General features: G+C 41.7%; 1 protein-coding gene across 2 annotated transcripts in view; it reads left to right on the top strand.

The window, feature by feature from the left end:
- Positions 1-7,658, top strand: part of hyal6 (hyaluronoglucosaminidase 6) — a 35,393-nt gene extending 27,735 nt beyond the window's left edge. For both annotated transcript variants that reach the window (XM_043708820.1, XM_043708819.1), the window contains exons 3-4: positions 4,239-4,328; positions 7,012-7,658. In XM_043708820.1, the coding sequence (XP_043564755.1) occupies positions 4,239-4,328; positions 7,012-7,461 (540 nt within the window). In that variant the 3' untranslated portion in view covers positions 7,462-7,658. The remainder of the gene's footprint in view (positions 1-4,238; positions 4,329-7,011) is intronic.
- The last annotated feature ends 11,492 nt before the right edge of the window (positions 7,659-19,150 follow it).

Here is a 19,150-nt window from a genome sequence, read left to right as displayed (position 1 = left end):
CAAAGTCAAGACATACAAGGCAGTGGGCCAAGTGCTGGAAAATGGGATTAGAATTGTTCAGTGCTTGTTTTAGACCAACCCAGATGTGATTGGCCTAACGCCCTCTTTCTCTGCTGTAGATCTGTATGACTCTAAATGAGTGGCATGCAGATTGTGAGTTGGCATTTGGTAGTTTTTGGCTAAAAATGTTGTTTACAGTTTCTAAAAACAAAACCTGCTGCAAGATCATTTCTGAATGATCTGATAGGCCTATTTTTATTGGCAGGTTCTCTGCTGTTTTACCATTCCTGCAAGCAACAAAGTCAGGATTTAATTGGCCCTTGGGATGAGCGGACCAGGAGCAGCAACTTCAAGAACTGAGCTAACCTGAAATTGCAATGTCGACCCCTTTGCTAGATTCCTGCCATTTGTTAAAAAGGACATTCCTGGGCCTCAACAGTACTTAGATATATTGAGTCGATGTTGCCTTCAGGGACATGCAAGCCCAAATTTGTGACTTACCATGATTCAAACAAAGGTGTAGAGCATTCTAAAGTATTTTTGATTGGAAATGCGGGTGACAATCCCTCTCTTCTGTTCACTGTTCCAATGACCCAGATTGTTCCCTTCCTTTTGAGAATGAATGATTTAAAGTTTACCCTTCTTTCAGAACCAGTAACCTGGCTTTTATTGCTATTAGGTGCCATAATGCTATTTTGAATAGTCTTGCAGAGGATGTATTCTGAGGTGATTTTTCCATCCAAGCAGCAGCTACATTGAAATCTGCTTTGTTGCTGCAATCATACAAAATTCAGTGTATTTATTCTGTCATATCTACAAATTGATGACAGAAGTAAATTAGTGTGTTTCTTCCTTTAATACTGATTTGATTTCAAGGTTTCTTTAGTCCTAGTGTTGCTACGTAATAAACGTTTTCTCTGTTGTGCTTGGCATGCATATTTCAGTTAAAATGAGAAGTGATTTTTTTTTTAGGCACAATAAAGCCCAGGCACATCATTTCAGTTCAGTTACTGTCCTGTTTAGAAATTGCTATTAACAAATCAATAATAGATTTTGAGGAGTACCATTTCTAATAATACATGATGAATTTGGAAACGTGAAGCTACAATACTCACGTACAATAAGATTTAACACACTGCTGTAGCTTGTTTAAATATTGGGTTAATGTTTCATTAAATGTTACCAAACTTTCATAGAATCTTAGAGAACAGAAGGAAGTTATTTGGCCTGTCCCACCTGTGTTGACCTTTTGAGAGAATTGTCCAATTTTTAGTCCCAGATCAAATTTTTAAAACTTTTCCGTGGAATCTGATTCTCCTATATTTTCAGGTGGTGTATTCCAGATCTGATTAACTCTCTTGTGGGGAAAAAAAACCTCCTGATTTCCTTCTAATTATTTTTCCAAGCATTTTCAATTCATGTCTTCTTGTCCTAACCTATTTATCAGAGGAAAGTTTCCCACTTTTTACTTCATGAAAATTCCTTGTAAATTTGAACACCTCTATTAGGTTTTTACCACATCCGTACCTGCCTCAGAACAAACCCAATTTTTCAAAATGGCTGGAATCCTTCATCCCGATTTAAAGTTTTTACTGAATGAATTATTACAGTAAAAGTTACAATGAATCAATCTCATGTACATGCCTTCCTTAAGTGTAGAAAATGCATACTGTTGTGTTTCCGTTGTAATCCGGTATCTTTCTAATAACCATTGTGATGTTATACTCCAAATCATGCCTTAAAGCTAACTATTTATCCTTAAACTATGCAGTTATTCCAATCAAAATATTTCAAGTTTGCCAACATCAATTTGAGATTTGGATAATATTAGCATTTTGATTACTATTGCATATTCTAAAAATAACCAATGGCAGCACAGTGGCTCAGTGGTTAGCACTACTGCCTCACAGCACCAGAGACCTGGGTTCAATTCCAACCTCGGGCAACTGTCTGTGTGAAGTTTGCATGTTCTCCCTGTATCTACATGGGTTTCCTCTGGGTGCACCGGTTTCCTCCCACAATTCAAAGATGTGCTGGTTAAGTGAATTGGCCATGCTAAATTGCCCATAGTGTTCAGGATGTATGGGTTAGATACATTAGTCAGGGGTAAATATAGGATAATAGGGTAGGGGAATGGGTCTTGGTGGCTTACTCTTCGGAAAATCAGTATGGGCTTGTTCAGCTGAAGGGCCTGTTTCCACACTGTAGGGATTCTATTAAAAAGAATCCAATAGCATTAGCACACATTAAACTAAAAAAACTTATATCTCAGACCACAAAAATGCAATTCCCAATGTCTTACTCCTAGCATGAAGGCTGCTGTTTGTACAATTTGGCAAGAATTAGACGCAGCTCATAGTAGAATCATAGAATCCATACAGTGTGGAAACAGGTTGCCTCGACCATTTCCACCACCTACAAACAGACCCCACTACCAGGGATATATTTCCCTCCCCACCCCTATCCGCATTCCGTAAAGATCATTCCCTTTGTCAGGTCCAAGAACCCCACCAACCCACCCTCTGCTTTCAGCATCTTCCCCTGCCACCGCAAGAATTGCAAAATCTGTGCCCACAGCTCCCCCTTTACCTCCATCCAAGGCCCCAAAGGAGCCTTCCACATCCATCAGAAATTTACCTGCACTTTGATGCACGTCATTTACTGTATCCATTGCTCCCAATGTGGTCTCCTCTACTCTGGGGAGACAGGATGCCTACTTGAGGAATGCTTCAGAGTGCATCTCCAGGACACACTTATTAAACAACCCCATCCCCCTGTGGCCGAACACTTTAACTCTGCCTCCCACTCCCCCAAGGACATGCAGGTCCTGGGCCTCCTCCATCACCAAACCCTTACCACCCGACACCTGGAGGAAGAACACATCATTTTCCGCTTTGGGACCCTCCAACCACATGGGATCAATGTGGATTTCACTAGTTTTCTCATTTCCCCTCCCCCAACCTTATCCCTGATCCAACCTTCCAATTCGGCAACACCCTCTTGACCTGTCCATCTTCCTTCCCACCTATCTGTTCCACCCTCCTCTCTGACCTATCATCTTCACCCTCACCTATCGCATTCCCAGCTACCTTCCACCCCCTTCCCCCTCCCATTTATCTCTCCACCTCCTTGGCTCATAAGCCTCAATCCTGACGAAGACCTTATGTTTGAAAATTCCCCTGTTCCTCGGATGTTGCCTGACTAGCTGTGCTTTTCCAGCACCACAGTCTCGACTCTGATCTCCAGCACCTGCAGTCCTCACTTTCTCCCAACAAGTTCACACCAACCGTCCGAACAGGAACCCGTCCAGACCCATTCTCCTACTCTATTAATCTATGTTTCCCCTGACTAATGCACCTAACCTGAACACCATGGACAATTCACTTAACCTGCACATCTTTGGATTGTAGAAGGGAACTGCAGCATCTGAAGGAAACCTGCGCAGACATGGGGGGAATGTGCAAACTTTACATGGACAGTAGCCCGAGGCTGGAATCAAACCTGGGTCCCTGGTGCTATGAGGCAGCAGTGTTAACCACTGGGCCACCGTGCCACCCCAGTTTTGCAACTATTAGGGAAAGAAAATCATGAACTGTGTACACTTAATTTGTTGCCATGCATTGTATAAGGCAAGACTCAATTTTAAAAACCTAAAACTGGAGACTAATCTCTGGTATTCCAATTCACCCTGAAATACTTTGCCATAAGCCAGAAAGAAAATTCAGCTCTAAGGCAACTGATCTACGTCAGGGCAGAATGTGATGTATCTCAAATGATCCTGTTGCCCCCAGAGCTAAAGGGGGATAAAAATTAGCCACGACCCCATTGCTGGAGATGAACCGGAAAGTAGATGACAGCTGAGGACTAGATTGAGCTTAAATGTGACCATCTCCGACCACTTTCAATTCACCCTTGAGAAATGGTCACCTGAATAAGGAAAGTGGAACTTGTTTGGCTGATATTTAATTGCTTCCAACAGGTTGTGCAAATGCCCTTGTATATACTGGCTAATAACTAATAGGGAATATTGCACAGTCTCTCTTCCTTATACTCATTATTAACATCTCAAATGCAAATACAGCTTCAGCCTGTTTTATTTCCCCCTCTGGTGAATGGAGGTTGTTCAATAGGATGCTTTACCCATGTATACGGCTAAATACAAAATCCAAAGTTGCCACAAAGCATGGTTTTCCTTTATTGCTTGTATAACTGTGACATGATACTTTCTCATCCTCCAGATTGACATGGTTCATACAATTGGTGAGAGTGCTGCAATGGGGACTGCTGGCATCATTCTTTGGGGAAGCATCAATTACGCAAGATCAAAGGTATAACTATTTTAATCATATTCTTCCCCATCCCAATAAATGCAGCCCAATTTCATATTTATTTAGCTGAGAGATTTGAGGTGTACCCTGGACTCCGTGTTCAGCATACTTAATGTGTTGTAAATCCAAGTCATCTACATTCAAATTTCGGTTCAATGGTTTCTTTTCTCCCTCAATTCCTTGACTGAATGATCACCTAATAAGTATCTCTACCTATAGTGTACGAGAGATTCATAAGTCTGTAAAGTTCACCTTCAGTGATAAGATGGAACATAGGAATAGGAGTGGGCCAGCCTGCGCCACCATTCAGTACAATCATGGCTGAACGAACACTCTAATGTCTTTTAAAAACCCAATCTCCATAACCATGTATGTCACCGGTAACCGAAAATCTATCAATCCCTACCTTTAAAGACTGAGCCTCCACAGTCTTCTGTTAGAGAATTCCAGTTTAAAAAATTCTCTAAGTAGCTCACCCTTATTTTTAAGTTGTGCTCCCTGGGTCTAGACTCCCCAGGCAAGGGAAACATCTTACCTGCATCTACTCTGTGCAGCTCTTTAACTATTTCATAGGTTTCAATTAGATCACCTCATCCTCCAAAATACTACATGTCCAGTTTACCGAGTCTCTCTTCATTGGAAAGCCCCATCATCCCTGGGTCAGGTCTGGTGAACATTTGTTATACTCCCTCCATGGCAATAATAATCATTTTCCTAGGGTAAGGAGATCAAAACTGTACACAGTTACTCCAGGTACAGTCTAGCAAAACTTCTACTCAACTGAAGCAACACTTCACTCCTCAGATCGTCTTATGATAAAGGCTAGCATTCCATTAGCATTTGTGATAGCTTGCTGGCCTTGCTGCAATCAGTGACTTATTGATAAGGACCTAGGTCCTCTTGTACATCTACACTTTCCAACTTGCTATCATTTAAGAAATACTTTGCACATTTATTTCTCCTATTGGACAAGCTCACATTTTTCCGCATTTATATTCCATATGTCATGTTCTGAACTAAGCCTGTCCAAAACTTCCTGAATCCACTTTACATCTTCTTCGCAACACACATTCCCACTTAGCTTTGTACTGGAATGACAACCATTCCCTCATTACAAGTAGAAACTTATTGTTCCCCTTTTCCCTGAGACCATCTTAAAGATTTTTCTGTAAAAATGCATGGATTCTTCAGATCCACAGATGGAAACCAATAGAGAAATCAAAAATAAAATAAATTTCTATGCACAGATGCTGCCAGATCTATTGAGTTTCTCCAGCAATTTCTGTTTTTGTTTCAGAGAAATCTAAAATCTTCTAAAATCAATGATTGCATTGATTTCTCCAGAGTATGATCATTGTAATCATATGATGAATTTGCATGACATTTTTACGCAACTAAAATAGCTTTGCTAAATTTAAGTTTAATGATCTCTTATTAATTAGCTTAGCATATTGCAATCATTGTGGGAGGTGATGATCTAGTGGTATTATCACTGGACTGTTAACCCAGAGGCCCAGGTGATGTTTTGGGGACCTGAGTTCAAATCCTGCCATTGCAGGTGTAGATTATGAATCCAATAAAAATCTGGAATTAACAGTCTAATAATGACCATGATCTATTGTTGATTATCGGAAAAACCCATGTGGTTCACTAATATCTTTTAGGGAAGGAAGCTACATAGAGTCATACAGTCATATAGATGTACAGCATGGAAACAGACCCTTCGGTCCAACCCGTCCATGCCGACTAGATATCCCAACCCAGTCTAGTCCCACCTGCCAGCACCCAGCCCATATCCCTCCAAACACTTCCTACTCATATACCAATCCAAATGCCTCTTAAATGTTGCAATTGTACAAGCCTCCACCACTTCCTCTGGCAGCTCATTCCATATATGTACCACCCTCTGTGTGAAAAGTTGCCCCTGAGGTCTCTTTTATATCTTTCCCCTCTCACCCTAAACCTATGCCCTCTAGTTCTGGACTCCCTGACCCCAGGGAAAAGACTTTGCCTATTTACCCTATTTACCCTATCTGTGCCCCTCATAATTTTGGCCTTCAAGTGACTCCAGACCCATAGCAATATGGTTGACTCTCAACTACCCTCTGGACAGTCAGAGATGAGCAATAAATGTTGACCTAGCCAGTGATACCCACATCCTGTGAATAAATAAACAAAAAAAAATCATGGAATGATGAAAACAATCTACTATGATTTCACATGTGTTACTTATCCTTAAAGTGAGATCTATATTTCTCATATGATCCTAACTTTTTTACAATTCTCTAATGTCAATGGATTTAAACACATGAAGAACAATTATCAACTTGTTGTTGAAAAGCTTCTGACTGTGTACAATTGTATTCTACAACATTTACCTTGATTAAAGGCAGGAAGTGAGATTTAGTAATTACTGTTGCTCATATATTTCTTTTCAATTTTTGAATCATCACATTTACTTGCAACAAGCATCTTAGCATAGAAACTATTCTGCTGACAAAATTTGATCATTTGATTTTTGTATACCTATAACCAGGAAGACATTGTGTAAGGTCTTATTAACAATTCAATGGGCTGCTGGTTTTGGAAATCAAAATGAAGACTGGGATTTTTTGATGATGGCAGTTATTTACATTCATATATGTATTTTTAGGATTGAAATGTCCTTAACCTTCCCTTACAGAATCACTGCTTAGCAGTGAAACAATACGTGGACGGACCCCTGGGACATTATATTGTTAACGTGACGTCTGCTGCAAAATTGTGCAGCAAACATCTTTGCAAGAACCATGGCAGGTGTGTGAGGCAGAACATTAACTCCAAAACCTACCTTCACCTGGATCCAAACAGTTTCAAAATCCAAGCCAATCCTGAAGGAATGCATCCCAGATTTTCTGTGAAAGGGAGAATGAACATGAGGGATATCAAAGTCATGAAAAAAAAGTTCACATGTCAGTGTTACGAAGGCTGGATTGGGATATCTTGCGAGGTACCTGTTCTTGAGATTCCTTCTTTGGATAAAAATGTCCAGAGCACGGTAGTTAGAAAAAATTCAGCACCGCTGCTACCATTTTCATTGGCCACTCCTGTTGTCTTTCACCTGGTCTTTCAAACTTTTTATTTTCAACACTAGAAGAAGCCTACGTGCACATGAATGATGTAATAAAGATGTGATTTATCAGATGTGTGCAAACGAATGTGAACTCTGATCCAACTGGGAGACTTGGTTCTAGGAACACTTTTTACATCCAGAGACATGACCGTAACTATCACATCTGCTCCAGCACACTCTTTGCAACAACCAATATGTCAATTTCAAATCAGGGTCTGCTTGAAAATCCTACCTAATGAGGAAGAAAATTTGGGAGAACTAGTTTCTAAGATTAGTTTCTGCAAGGATGTTTTCTTCCCACATTAGTTCTCCACACCATGTTCTGATAGAACAAGTGAACAGGGACCATAGTCCTTGATCACTGCTACTCCAAGGTAGTAATTCTAGACAGGTAGATGTTCATAATATGACTGCGACATTGTGGTGGCTCAGTGAGTTTAAATTGTGAGCAATTGGGTCACATTGGATCCAAGGCTCAGTTTCCAGTTTCTGGTGAGTTAACAGACCTCAGCCAAGACATTGGTTGGAATATTGGAATTGGCCTCAGTGTCCTGATTTAGTAGGGTGAGGGATTTACTTAACCTGGCTTTCTGCACTGAAAGGATTCTGCAAGCTCTGCGGTAGATGTGCATGCTTGGATTTTTTTTGTATGGTAAAATAACTTGGAATTGTATTATTTAAAATTGAATAATGCTCACCTCGGTGAGGAGCTGGAGCACAATTAACACCTACAGAGCTGTCTCCAACAATGAATCAACATGCTTAGGAAGAGAGAAGAAGAAATCCTAAAAATGTAAAGGTTTTCAAAAATATTATATGTAAAGTAGTTCACAAAATGTCATTAATATTCAAGACATAAAGACATAAATTAAAGTATTGCTTTAGATTGCAAATATGCTTAACCAAAATGTATTGGGAGAATTTTTGGGGTGATTTTTTAATTAACAAAGTCTATTTCTTTTCCTGCCTTTGTAGTGAATGGGTGTTATAAACTTAAAAAGGTTTTTAAAGAAATACGATGTTTTTAAGATTGACTAAGACCGAAGGCTTTGTGCAGGTATTCCTTAAAGTGTTTAGAGGCAGAAGTCACTAATACTTCAATTTCAATTGTGATATATAATCAAGAACTTGAAAATAAAACCATCCAATTAAATCATGCAATTTGACATTCATTTTGGTCATCATTTTAGCATGCTTTGTATGACTTAGCACATTCATTCTTATAAACTTCTGGCTTAAATGTGCTTCCTAAACTGAATATACTTTTATTCCATGAATGATATTTAAACCTAAGTATATTCTATGGCATAATGTTGTGCTAAAGTTCCGGCATTAGGGCATCTAACAGCACAAGGAGGTTTCTACATTTTTCTGCATGGGATATTGCTTGAAATGCAAGCTGGTATAATTACAGAAAGGAAAGTTCTGAGTTAACAGTAAAAGCAACTTTATCTTCTTTATCAGATTGACAATTCAAGAAATGAACAGAGAAAAGGAAGTGCAAATTAAAATATAAAAATTCAGTACCAATCAGATACTTAACAAGTAATAAAAAGAGGAATCAAAAAATTGAATTAAGAAAGTTAAAAATCACACAACACCAGGTTATAGATCAACAGGTTTATTTGGAAGCACTAGCTTTCGGAGCACGGCCAAATAAACCTGTTTGACTATCACCTGGTGTTCTGTGATTTTTAACTTTGTATACCCCGGTCCAACATGGACTAAGAGAGTGATGGGAAAGACTTAAGGAATGACTCTCCACATTTGCAGTGATTAATTTTCAGAATGCTTGCAAATTGGTTCCTTCCTCATTTCAGACCGGCTTTAATATTCTGTACTGAATTTAGTTTGTATGTATTGTGTAAATACATCAATACAGTTTGAGGGAGAGGCAAGCCGTAACAAACTGCTCCGCAAACTGTTGCGGAGTTTCAGGACACATGGCAGTAACTGTTTAAGTTGCATCTCACATGACAGCAACTTGTGCCATCTACAAGGCATAAGTCAGGATTCCGACGGAATAGTCCCCACTTACCTGGATGAGTGCACCTCCAGCAATACTGAAGAAACTTTTCACTATCCAGAACGTAATAGTCCACTCAGTTGGCATCATAACCATAAACATTCACTCTTTTTGCTGCTGAATGCCGGTGAGGAGCAGACTGGAGGCTGGAGCGATCCCGGAGCAGCACAAGGGGAAACCTGAGTCTCGGAGTGATGTGAGGTGAAGTGAATCCCAGTGCAGCAGGTCTTATCTTGTTGCTGCTGAGTGACAGTGAGGAGTGGACTGGAGGCTGGACTAGTGTGGGACAGTTCATGGAATCATAGAATCCCTACAGTGTGGAAACAGGCCCTTCAGCCCAACATGTCCACACCAACCCTCCGCACAGTAACCATTCTTCTACCCTATATTTACCCTGACTAATGCACCTAACACTACGGGCAATTTAGCCTGGCCAATTCACCTGACCTGCACATCTTTGGCCTGTGGAAGGAAACCAGAGTACCCAGAGGAAACTCACGCAGACACAGGGAGAATGTGCAAGCTCCACCCAGTCAGTCGCCCGAGGTTGAAATTGAACCTGGCTCCCTGGTGCTTTAAGGCAGCAGTGCTAACCATTGAGCCACCGGACTGGGGCCTGGCGCTACATGCTGAGCTGCTGCTGTTTGGAATCCTTTACTGGACTGTAATGTAAATTTTTTTCACAAAGTTTTAACTACCACATTTCTAACTTATTCTTAGACACCATAAGTAATGCTACTGCTTTTCTTTTCATCCTCTTTTGTATAACCATAATTTTTGTTTTACTCAGTAAGATTTGTACCTAGATACTTGTACTCAAGATCGCACCATTAAAGGCAGCCATTGTAAAAATTTCTCACTGTACTTCTACACTGGAGTACAAGTGACAATAAAGGATATTCACATTCATTCTACCAGTGGCATTCAGTAGCAGGGTGTACCATCTAAAAGATGCACTGCAAAAATTCACCAAGGCTTCTTAGACAGCACGTTTCAAAACACAACCACTACCATCTAGAAGGACAAGGGCAGCAGATACATGAGAACACCACCAGCTGCACGTTCCCCTCCAAGTCACTCATCATCCTGACTTGGAAACATATCACTATTCCTTCAGTATCACTGGAGCTAAAACTTGGAACTCCCCCTCCAATGTGGGTATACACATACCAAATGAGGGGGTCAGTTTAGCTCAGTTGGCTGGATGGTTGGTTTATGAAGCAGTGCGATGTCAACAGCATGAGTTTAATTCTAATTCCAGCTGAGATTACCATGAAGCACTCTTCTTCTCAACTTCTCCCATAGTCTGAGGTATGGTGGCCCTCAAGTTAAATCACCACCAGTTGTCTCCGATGAATGAGAGAAAGCAGCTCTATGGTCTGATAAGACTATAGTGACACAATGCCAAATGAATAGTCAGGTTCATAAAGGCAGCTCATTCACTACCTTCCCCACAGCAACTAGGGATGTGCAATAAATGCTGTCCCACCCTATGATACCCACATTCCTCAATGGTAAAAATGAATTCTTTTAAATAACTTGCAATGATAGAGGTATTCCTACAAGTAGCTGCTCTCAGTAATCTTAGAACATAGAACATAGAACATTACAGTGCAGTACAGGCCCTTCGGCCCTCGATGTTGCGCCAACCTGTGAAACCAATCTGAAGTCCATCTTACCGACACTATTCCATTATCATCTGTATGTTTATCCAATGACCATTTAAATGCCCTTAAGGTTGGCGAGTCTACTCCTGTTGCAGGCAGGGCATTCCACGGCCTCACTACTCTCTGAGTAAAGAAACTACCTCTGACATCTGTCCTATATCTATCACCCGTCAATTTAAAGATATGTCCTCTTGTGCTAGCCATCACCATCTGAGGAAAACAGCTCTCACTGTCCACCCTATCTAATCCTCTGAGCATCTTGTATGTCCCTACTGAGTCATCTCTTAATCTTCCTTCTATTGAAAATCTCCTCAAATCCCTCAGCCTTTCCTCATAAGACCTTCCTTCCATATCAGGAAAACTCCCTCTGCACCTTTTCCAATACTTCTACATCCTTCCTATCATGCGCCAACCAGAACTATACGCAATCCTCCAAGTGCGGCCGCATCAGAGTTTTGTACAGCTGCAACATGACCTCATGGCTCTGAAACTCACTCCCTCTACCAATAATACCTAACACACCATAACAACCCTATCAACCTGGGTGGCAACTTTCAGGGATCTATGTACATGGACACCGAGATCTCTCTGCTTATCCACACGACCAAGAATCTTACCATGAGCCCAGTACTCTGTATTCCTGTTACTCCTTCCAAAGTGAATCAGCTAACACTTTCTGCATTAAATACCATTTACCATCTCTCAGCCCAGCTCTGCAGCTTATCTGTGTCCCTCTGTAACCTGCAACATCCTTTCACACTGTGCACAACTCCACCTACCTTAAAGTAATCTGCAAATTTACTAATCTATCCTTCTATGCCTTCATCCAGATCATTTATAAAAATGACAAACAGCAGTGGCCCCAAAACAGATCTTTGCTGTACACCACTAGTAACTGAACTCCAGAATAAACATTTCCCATCAGCCACCACCCTTTGTCTTCCTGCACCTAGCCAATTTCTGATACAAACCACTAAATCACCCTCAATCCCATACCTCTTTATCTTCTGCAGTAGCCTATCTTAGGGAACCTTATCAAATGCTTTACTGAAATCCATATACACCACATCGACTGCTTTACCCTCATCCACTGGTTTGGTCACCTTCTTAAAGAAGTCAATTAGGCAAGACCTACCCTTCACAAAACTGTGTTGACTATCCCTAATTAAATTATTCCTTTCTAGATGATTATACATCCTATCACTTATAATCCTTTCCATCACTTTACCCACAACCGAAGGCTGACTGGTCTATAATTATACGGATTGTCTCCATTCCCCTTCTTGAACAAGGGGAAAATATGTGCTATCCTCCAGTCTTCCTGTGGACAACAACAACATAAAGATCAAAGCCAAAGGCTCAGCAATCTCCTCCCAAGCTTTCTGAAGAATCCTAGGATAAATCCCATTCAGCTCAGGGGACTAATGTGTTTTCACAATTTCCAAAATTGCTAACACCTCCTCCTGATGCACCTCAATCCTGTCTAGGCCAGTAGCCTGTTCCTCAGTATTCTCCTCAACAACATTGTCTTTTACCTGTATGAATACTGATGGAAAAATATTCATTTAGCGCCTCTCCTATCTCTTCGGACTCCATGCACAACTTCCCACTATTGTTCTTGACTGGCCCGAATCTTACTCTAGTTATTCTTTTATTCCTGACATATCTGTAGAAAGCTTTAGCGTTTTCCTTGATCCTACCTGCCAAAGACTTCTCAAGTCCCTTCCTGGCTCTTCTTAGCTCTCTCTTTAGGTCCTTCCTGGCTAACTTTTATCTCTCAAGTTGCCTAGCTGAGCCTTCACTCCTCATCTTAATAAAACCTCCTTCTTCCTCTTGATAAGAGATTCAACTTCTTTAGTAAACCACGGCTCCCTCGCTAAACCACTTCCTCCCTGCCTGACGAGTACATACATATCAAGGACACGCAGTAGCTGTTCCTTGAACAAGTTCCACATTTCAATTCTGTCCATCCTCTGCAGTTTCCTTCCCCATCTTACGCATCCTAAGTTTTGCCTAATCACCTCATGCTTGCCTTTCCCCCAGCTTTTACTCTTGCCCTGCGGTATATACCCTATCCCTTTCCATCGCTAAAGTAAATGTAACTGAATTGTGGTCACTATTACCAAAGTGCTCAACTACCTCCAAATCTAACACCTGACCTGGTTCATTATCAAATATCAAACCCAATGTGGCTTCGCCTCTTATTGGTCCATCTACATACTGTGTCAGGAAACGCACCTGCACATATTGGACAAAAACTAACTCATCTAAAGTACTCAAACTATAGCATTTCCTGTCAATATTTAGAAAGTCAAAATCCCCCATAGCAACTACCCTCTTGCTTCCGCTCCTGTCCAGAATCATCTTTGCATTCCTTTCCTCTACATCTTTGGAACTATTTGGAGGCATATAGAAAACTTCCAACAGGGTGACCTCTCCTTTCCTGTTTCTAACCTCAGCCCAAACTATCTCAGTAGACGAGTCCTCCTCAAATGTCCTTTCTGCCACCTTAATACTGTCCTTGACTAACAATGCCACATCTTCCCCTCTTTTACCACCTTTCCTGATGTTAATGAAACATCTAAATCCTGAAAACTGCAACAATCATTCCTGTCCCTGCTCTATCCATGTCTCTGAAATGGCCACAACATCAAAGTCCTATGTACCAACCCTTGCTGCAAATTCACCCACCTTATTCCAGATGTTCCTCACGCTGAAGTAGATACACTTCAAACCACCTTCCTGCCTGCCAGTACACTCCTGCAAACTTGAAACCTTATTCACAACCTCACTACTCTCAACCTCCTGTACAATGGAACTCCAATTCAAGTTCCCATTCTTCTGTGGAATTAGTTTAAACCCTCCCAAAGAGCATTAACAAAGTTTCCCCTCAGGATATTGGTACCCCTCTGGTTCAGGTATATACCATCCCGTTTGTAAAGGTCCCATCTACCCCTGAATGAACCCCAATTGTCCAAGTATCTGACTCTCTTCCTCCTGCACATCCTTGTAGCCACATGTTCAACTGCTTTCTCTCTTTATTCCTCATCTTGCTAGTATGTGGCACAGGTAGCAAACCAGAGATAACAACTCTGTTTACTCTAGTTCGAAGTTTCCGCCCTAGCTCTCTGAATTTCTGCCTTAAATCCCCATCTCTCTTCCTACCTATGTCCATTGGTGCCTATGTGGTCCATGATTTGGGGTTGTTTCCCCTCCCCCTTAAGGATCTTGAAAACATGATCCGGGACATCAGGGACCCTAGCACCTGGGAGGCAACACACCAACCGCGAGTCTGTCTTGTTCTCACAGAATCTCCAATCTGTCCCCATAACTATGGAGTCCTCAATGACTAATGCTCTGCTCCTCTTCCCCCTTGTCTTCTGAACAACAGGGACAGACTCTGCCAGAGACCTGAACCCCATGGCTTACCCCTGGTAATTTGACCCCTGAACTTAATTCAGATTTTATCTTAGCATATTAAAATTGGCCTTTCTCCAATTCCAAACCTCTATTTCTGGTCCATTTTTGTCCTTTTTCCACAACTGCCTAAAATTTAGTGAGTTTATGGTCACTGTCACTGAACTGTTCCTCCACTGACATTTACCACTTACATGGCTTCATTCCCTATAAGTTATGCAGGGCATCATCCACTCTCTGTCCCATAGGACTTTCGACATGCCAACTTCAAATGCTATTCTGGATACATTTTAAGAATTCCACGGTCTCTGAGATTTTCACAATTTGTCTCTCCCAGCTGAAATCCTCTACTATTATTATCATCGGTTTTGGAGAATTGCTTCCATGCCTGTCCTTACATCCGTCTCTGAATGTTTGACATCTGTAGTCCACTCTCAACAGTAGGGATGCTCCATTTTTGCTTTTAAGTTCTATCCATGTGTCCTCAATTGAGAAACATTCTAAGATATCATCTTGCATTTAATTGCTTCCTCGATCAAAATTGCAGCACCACCTCTTTCACATGCCTGTACTTACCATCTCACCTGAGGTTTCTCTACTTTGGAATATTGAGCTGTCTTCACTATTGAGAGTCTTACCTCCACTTCTTCCTCCCCCTGTCATATGTAACATGACTGGCTGCAATCCCCAAAGGAGCCATCATTCACTAATTTCTAAAATGGATATTAACTGTTCTGAAGTGAGGGGTGCTCTGGGGCATTGCTGATTACCTGCCTGCATCCTTTCTTTTCTGAGTAGTGGTCACCTATTCCATCCCTAGTTGTACTTCTTTAAGTTGCAAGGTGACCACAGCCTCATGGATACATTGCTCTGCCTCCAGCTTATGAGCAAACTCCAAAGCCCCAGTGGTCAAGCTGGCAGAAACAATGGCACTTCCTGCAGATGTAGTCATCCAGGCTGCCAGGAGTGTCAAAGACCTCCCACATGCTGCAGGCCATGCAATATATGGGCCTGAGTTCCCCTGCTATACCTTTACGTAAAATGCACCTAACAAAATTTAAACTGAGTAGAAAATTATTTAAGTTGCCTATTTAAAAAAAAATGCAGAAGGTAGAACTTTTATTCCATGCATCTTTGAAGACAATTTGGAACAACCTACCCACTGCCAACTAAACAGCTCTTTGCTATGAGCTGGCACCACTTGCTTCATCTGAGCTCAATATAGGCTTTGACCCTCAGTATTTTACTGAGAAGCTCCATTGCTCCTATTGACCCCCCAGGTTTGCTCCACTCCAACTGCTGTTCCTATTCAAACTGCATGGTCATGGTCATAATCTATATTGATTCCCTTAACAGCCAGTCTAGACGTTCCATGGCAGACACCGGCACAATTTGACACACCAATTCAATACGTTTGAACCTGGAACTTCCATTCTCTCCATACTGAGTGTGGCTCCCCTTCCAATACCTCACAAAGTTGCCAGTGTGCCTCTACAATCATCCCAGCTTGGAGAGCACTGTCCCTCCCAGTGCCGACTCTCCCACATCTGTCGCTATCATGGGTTTCTGACTGTTCCTGAGTTGAAAACACCAACTTACCTAAATGGATCCAGTCAAGTGTGAATATTTGTGCTGGTGCATGACTGTTGAGTGAGTGAGGTTCCGGGAACATGGATTGAGCTATTTAACCCCTCTTCATTACACTACTACTGAATGAGTTCAGGGATTTTCTGTGACATCACAACCCTGAGAACTCTTCCTTTGAATCACCAACAAATTCTCTGCATATAAAGGCTTTGGGAGATGAGAAGAGCAATGTGAATTAATTGTGGCAAAATGATATACTTGGTCTTTGCATAGTTTGATCATTGATGAAATAAAGTCAGCATGTGTACATCAGAGGTTATTCTAATAATGTTACCAACTATCTGCAAATTCCTTATGCCTCCACTTGATTCAAAGTCACAAACGTGCCACTTATTTTCACCACGTGTTTGTTTGCATCTGTGAATTGCCTATTTGTGACAGCTACCTCTGGTTCTGTTGTTTTTCTTGGCATTTTGTGCTTTTTTCTCCTGGAAAGATAAAAAAACCCACCAGACTTGTAAAAGCCACAAAATTACCGAATGGATGCAGCACATTCAGTGAGGGAGAGAATTCGGCAGAAGCATCACATTGTACAGGAATTTGGGTGAGGATGGCTTTGAGGGGCTCTAGTCAAACTGAAATCAATGGGACTGCTTTGCTCTTCCAGCACCACTAATCCAAAAAATGAAATCACTGGGAATCAGGGGAAAATACTTTTTTACAAAGTTATACAAAGTGTAAGTGTAGCCAGAATCACAGAAGTGCTACGATGCAGAAGTTCACTAGAAACCTTTCTCCAGCCTGAACAAATGTCCATTCACCATTAATGGGTTTCCTATCACTGTCAATTTTCCATCAACATTGGTACTTTTCCTTTTATTTCATGTGCTATGACTTTCCTCACTTGTACAGTGGCACTGTATTGAACGCTTTTTAAAAGTTTATGTAATCCAAGATGGAGGACAGGAAACATTTCTGGCTGTAACAGCTGCTCATTTTTTGAGGTATTTTAGGTGCTGGAGGTGATTTCCTCAAATTCCAGGAGCAGCAATTACTGTTTTATATGGTGTTGCATTAGATTAGATTACTTACAGTGTGGAAACAGGCCCTTCGGCCCAACAAGTCCACACCGACCCGCCGAAGCGCAACCCACCCATACCCCTACTTTTACCCCTTCACCTAACACTATGGGCAATTTAGCATGGCCAATTCACCTGACCTGCACATCTTTGGACTGTGGGAGGAAACGGGAGCACCTGGAGGAAACCCACACAGACATGAGGAGACTGTGCAAACTCCACACAGTTAGTCGCCTGAGGCGGGAATTGAACCCGGATCTCTGGGACTGTGAGGCAGCAGTGCTAACCACTGTGCCACCATGTCGTCCAAGTCAAAAAAAATTTAAAACAACAGCACTTTTAAAAGGGAGAAGAACAGACAAAGGAAGCACATGGTGAGGTCAGTGCAGGAGAGAGAGAGAGAAAGAAACTGGCACAGCAATGAACCTGCACAGTTACTGCCTTCGCTGTTTGAATTAATGTATCGCTGGACATCGGAGTGCGGCTGGGAAAATTAACAAACAGTGAAATTCACCACTCATTTTGGAAGAACTGTTGGGCGAAGTTCACTGCACAGGAGCAGATAAGTGTATTGTTTTTAAGTGTGACCAACAGGAAGTTTGCAGTAGTGAATAGAGTGGGCTCTTTCTTGATTATATGTTTTGAGATATGTCGCTCAATTAAACTTAAAATATAAGCCATAACTATTAATTTAACCTGGGCAGTGTTTTGTAGAGGAATAAGACAGTGTTATTTTCTGGGTTTGTAGATTGTGAAGGAGCAAAAATGGCCTTTAGTACAGTGATATGTGCTTCTTGTCAGATGTGGGAGTTTAAAGAGAGTTCAAGGGTTACTGTGGATTATATCTACAATAAATGCTGTTGGTTGCGAATCTTATCAGATCGAATGGTTTGGTTGGAGAGACAGTTAGAAGCAATGAAGAATTTGCAACAGCAAATGATGGATGGCAGTTATAGGAAGGGGTGGAAGTCTCAGATACAGTCACATAGATGGGTTAACTCCAGGAAAGGAAAGAGAAGTAGGCAGCTAGTACAGGAGTCCTCTGTGGCTATTCCCATTTCAAAAATGTATGCTGTTTTGGAAAATGTAAGGGGTGATGGATTCTCAGGGGAACATAGCACGAACAGCCAAGTTTCTGGTAATGAGACTGGCTCTAATGCAACGAGGGGTATGTTGGGTTCCAACAGATCAATTGTGTTAGGGGACTGTCTAGTCCAAGGTATAGACAGATGTTTCTGTGGCCAGCAGCGATAAAGCAGAATGGTGTGTTGCTTCCCTGGTGCCAGGATCAAGGATCTCTCAGAGAGGGTGCAGAATGTTCTCAAGGGGGAGAGGGGCCAGCAAGAGGTCATTGTCCACTTTGGAACCAATGACATAGGAAGGGAAAAGGTTGAGATTCTGAAAGGAAATTACAGAGAGTTAGGCAGGAATTTAAAAAGGAGGTCCTCGAGAGTAGTAATATCTGGATTACTCCCGGTGCTACGAGCTAGTGAAGGCAGGAATAGGAGGATAAAGCAGATGAATGCATGGCTGAGGAGCTGGTGTATGGAAGAAGGATTCACATTTTTGGACCATTCGCATCTCTTTTGGGGTAGAAGTGACCTGAACATGAAGGACGGATTGTTGGGGTAGAAGTGACCTGAACATGAAGGACGGATTGTACCTAAATTGGAAGGGGACTAATATACTGGCAGGGAGACTTGCTCAAGCTGCTAGGGAGGATTTAAACTAGTAAGGTGGCTGGGGATGGTGGGGGGGAGCGGGGGGATTTGGGATCCAGGGGGATAGTGAGGAAAGAGATCAAGCTGAGACTGGTACAGTTGAGAACAGAAGCGAGTCAAACAGTCAGAGCAGGCAGGGACAAGGAAGGACTAATAAATTAAACTGCATTTATTTCAATGCAAGGGGCCTAACAGGGAAGGCAGATGAACTCA

This window comes from Chiloscyllium plagiosum, chromosome 19 (genome assembly GCF_004010195.1).
Source record: "Chiloscyllium plagiosum isolate BGI_BamShark_2017 chromosome 19, ASM401019v2, whole genome shotgun sequence".
In the NCBI taxonomy this organism is placed as follows: Eukaryota; Metazoa; Chordata; class Chondrichthyes; order Orectolobiformes; family Hemiscylliidae; genus Chiloscyllium; species Chiloscyllium plagiosum.
This window is presented reverse-complemented; position numbering and strand designations above follow the sequence as displayed.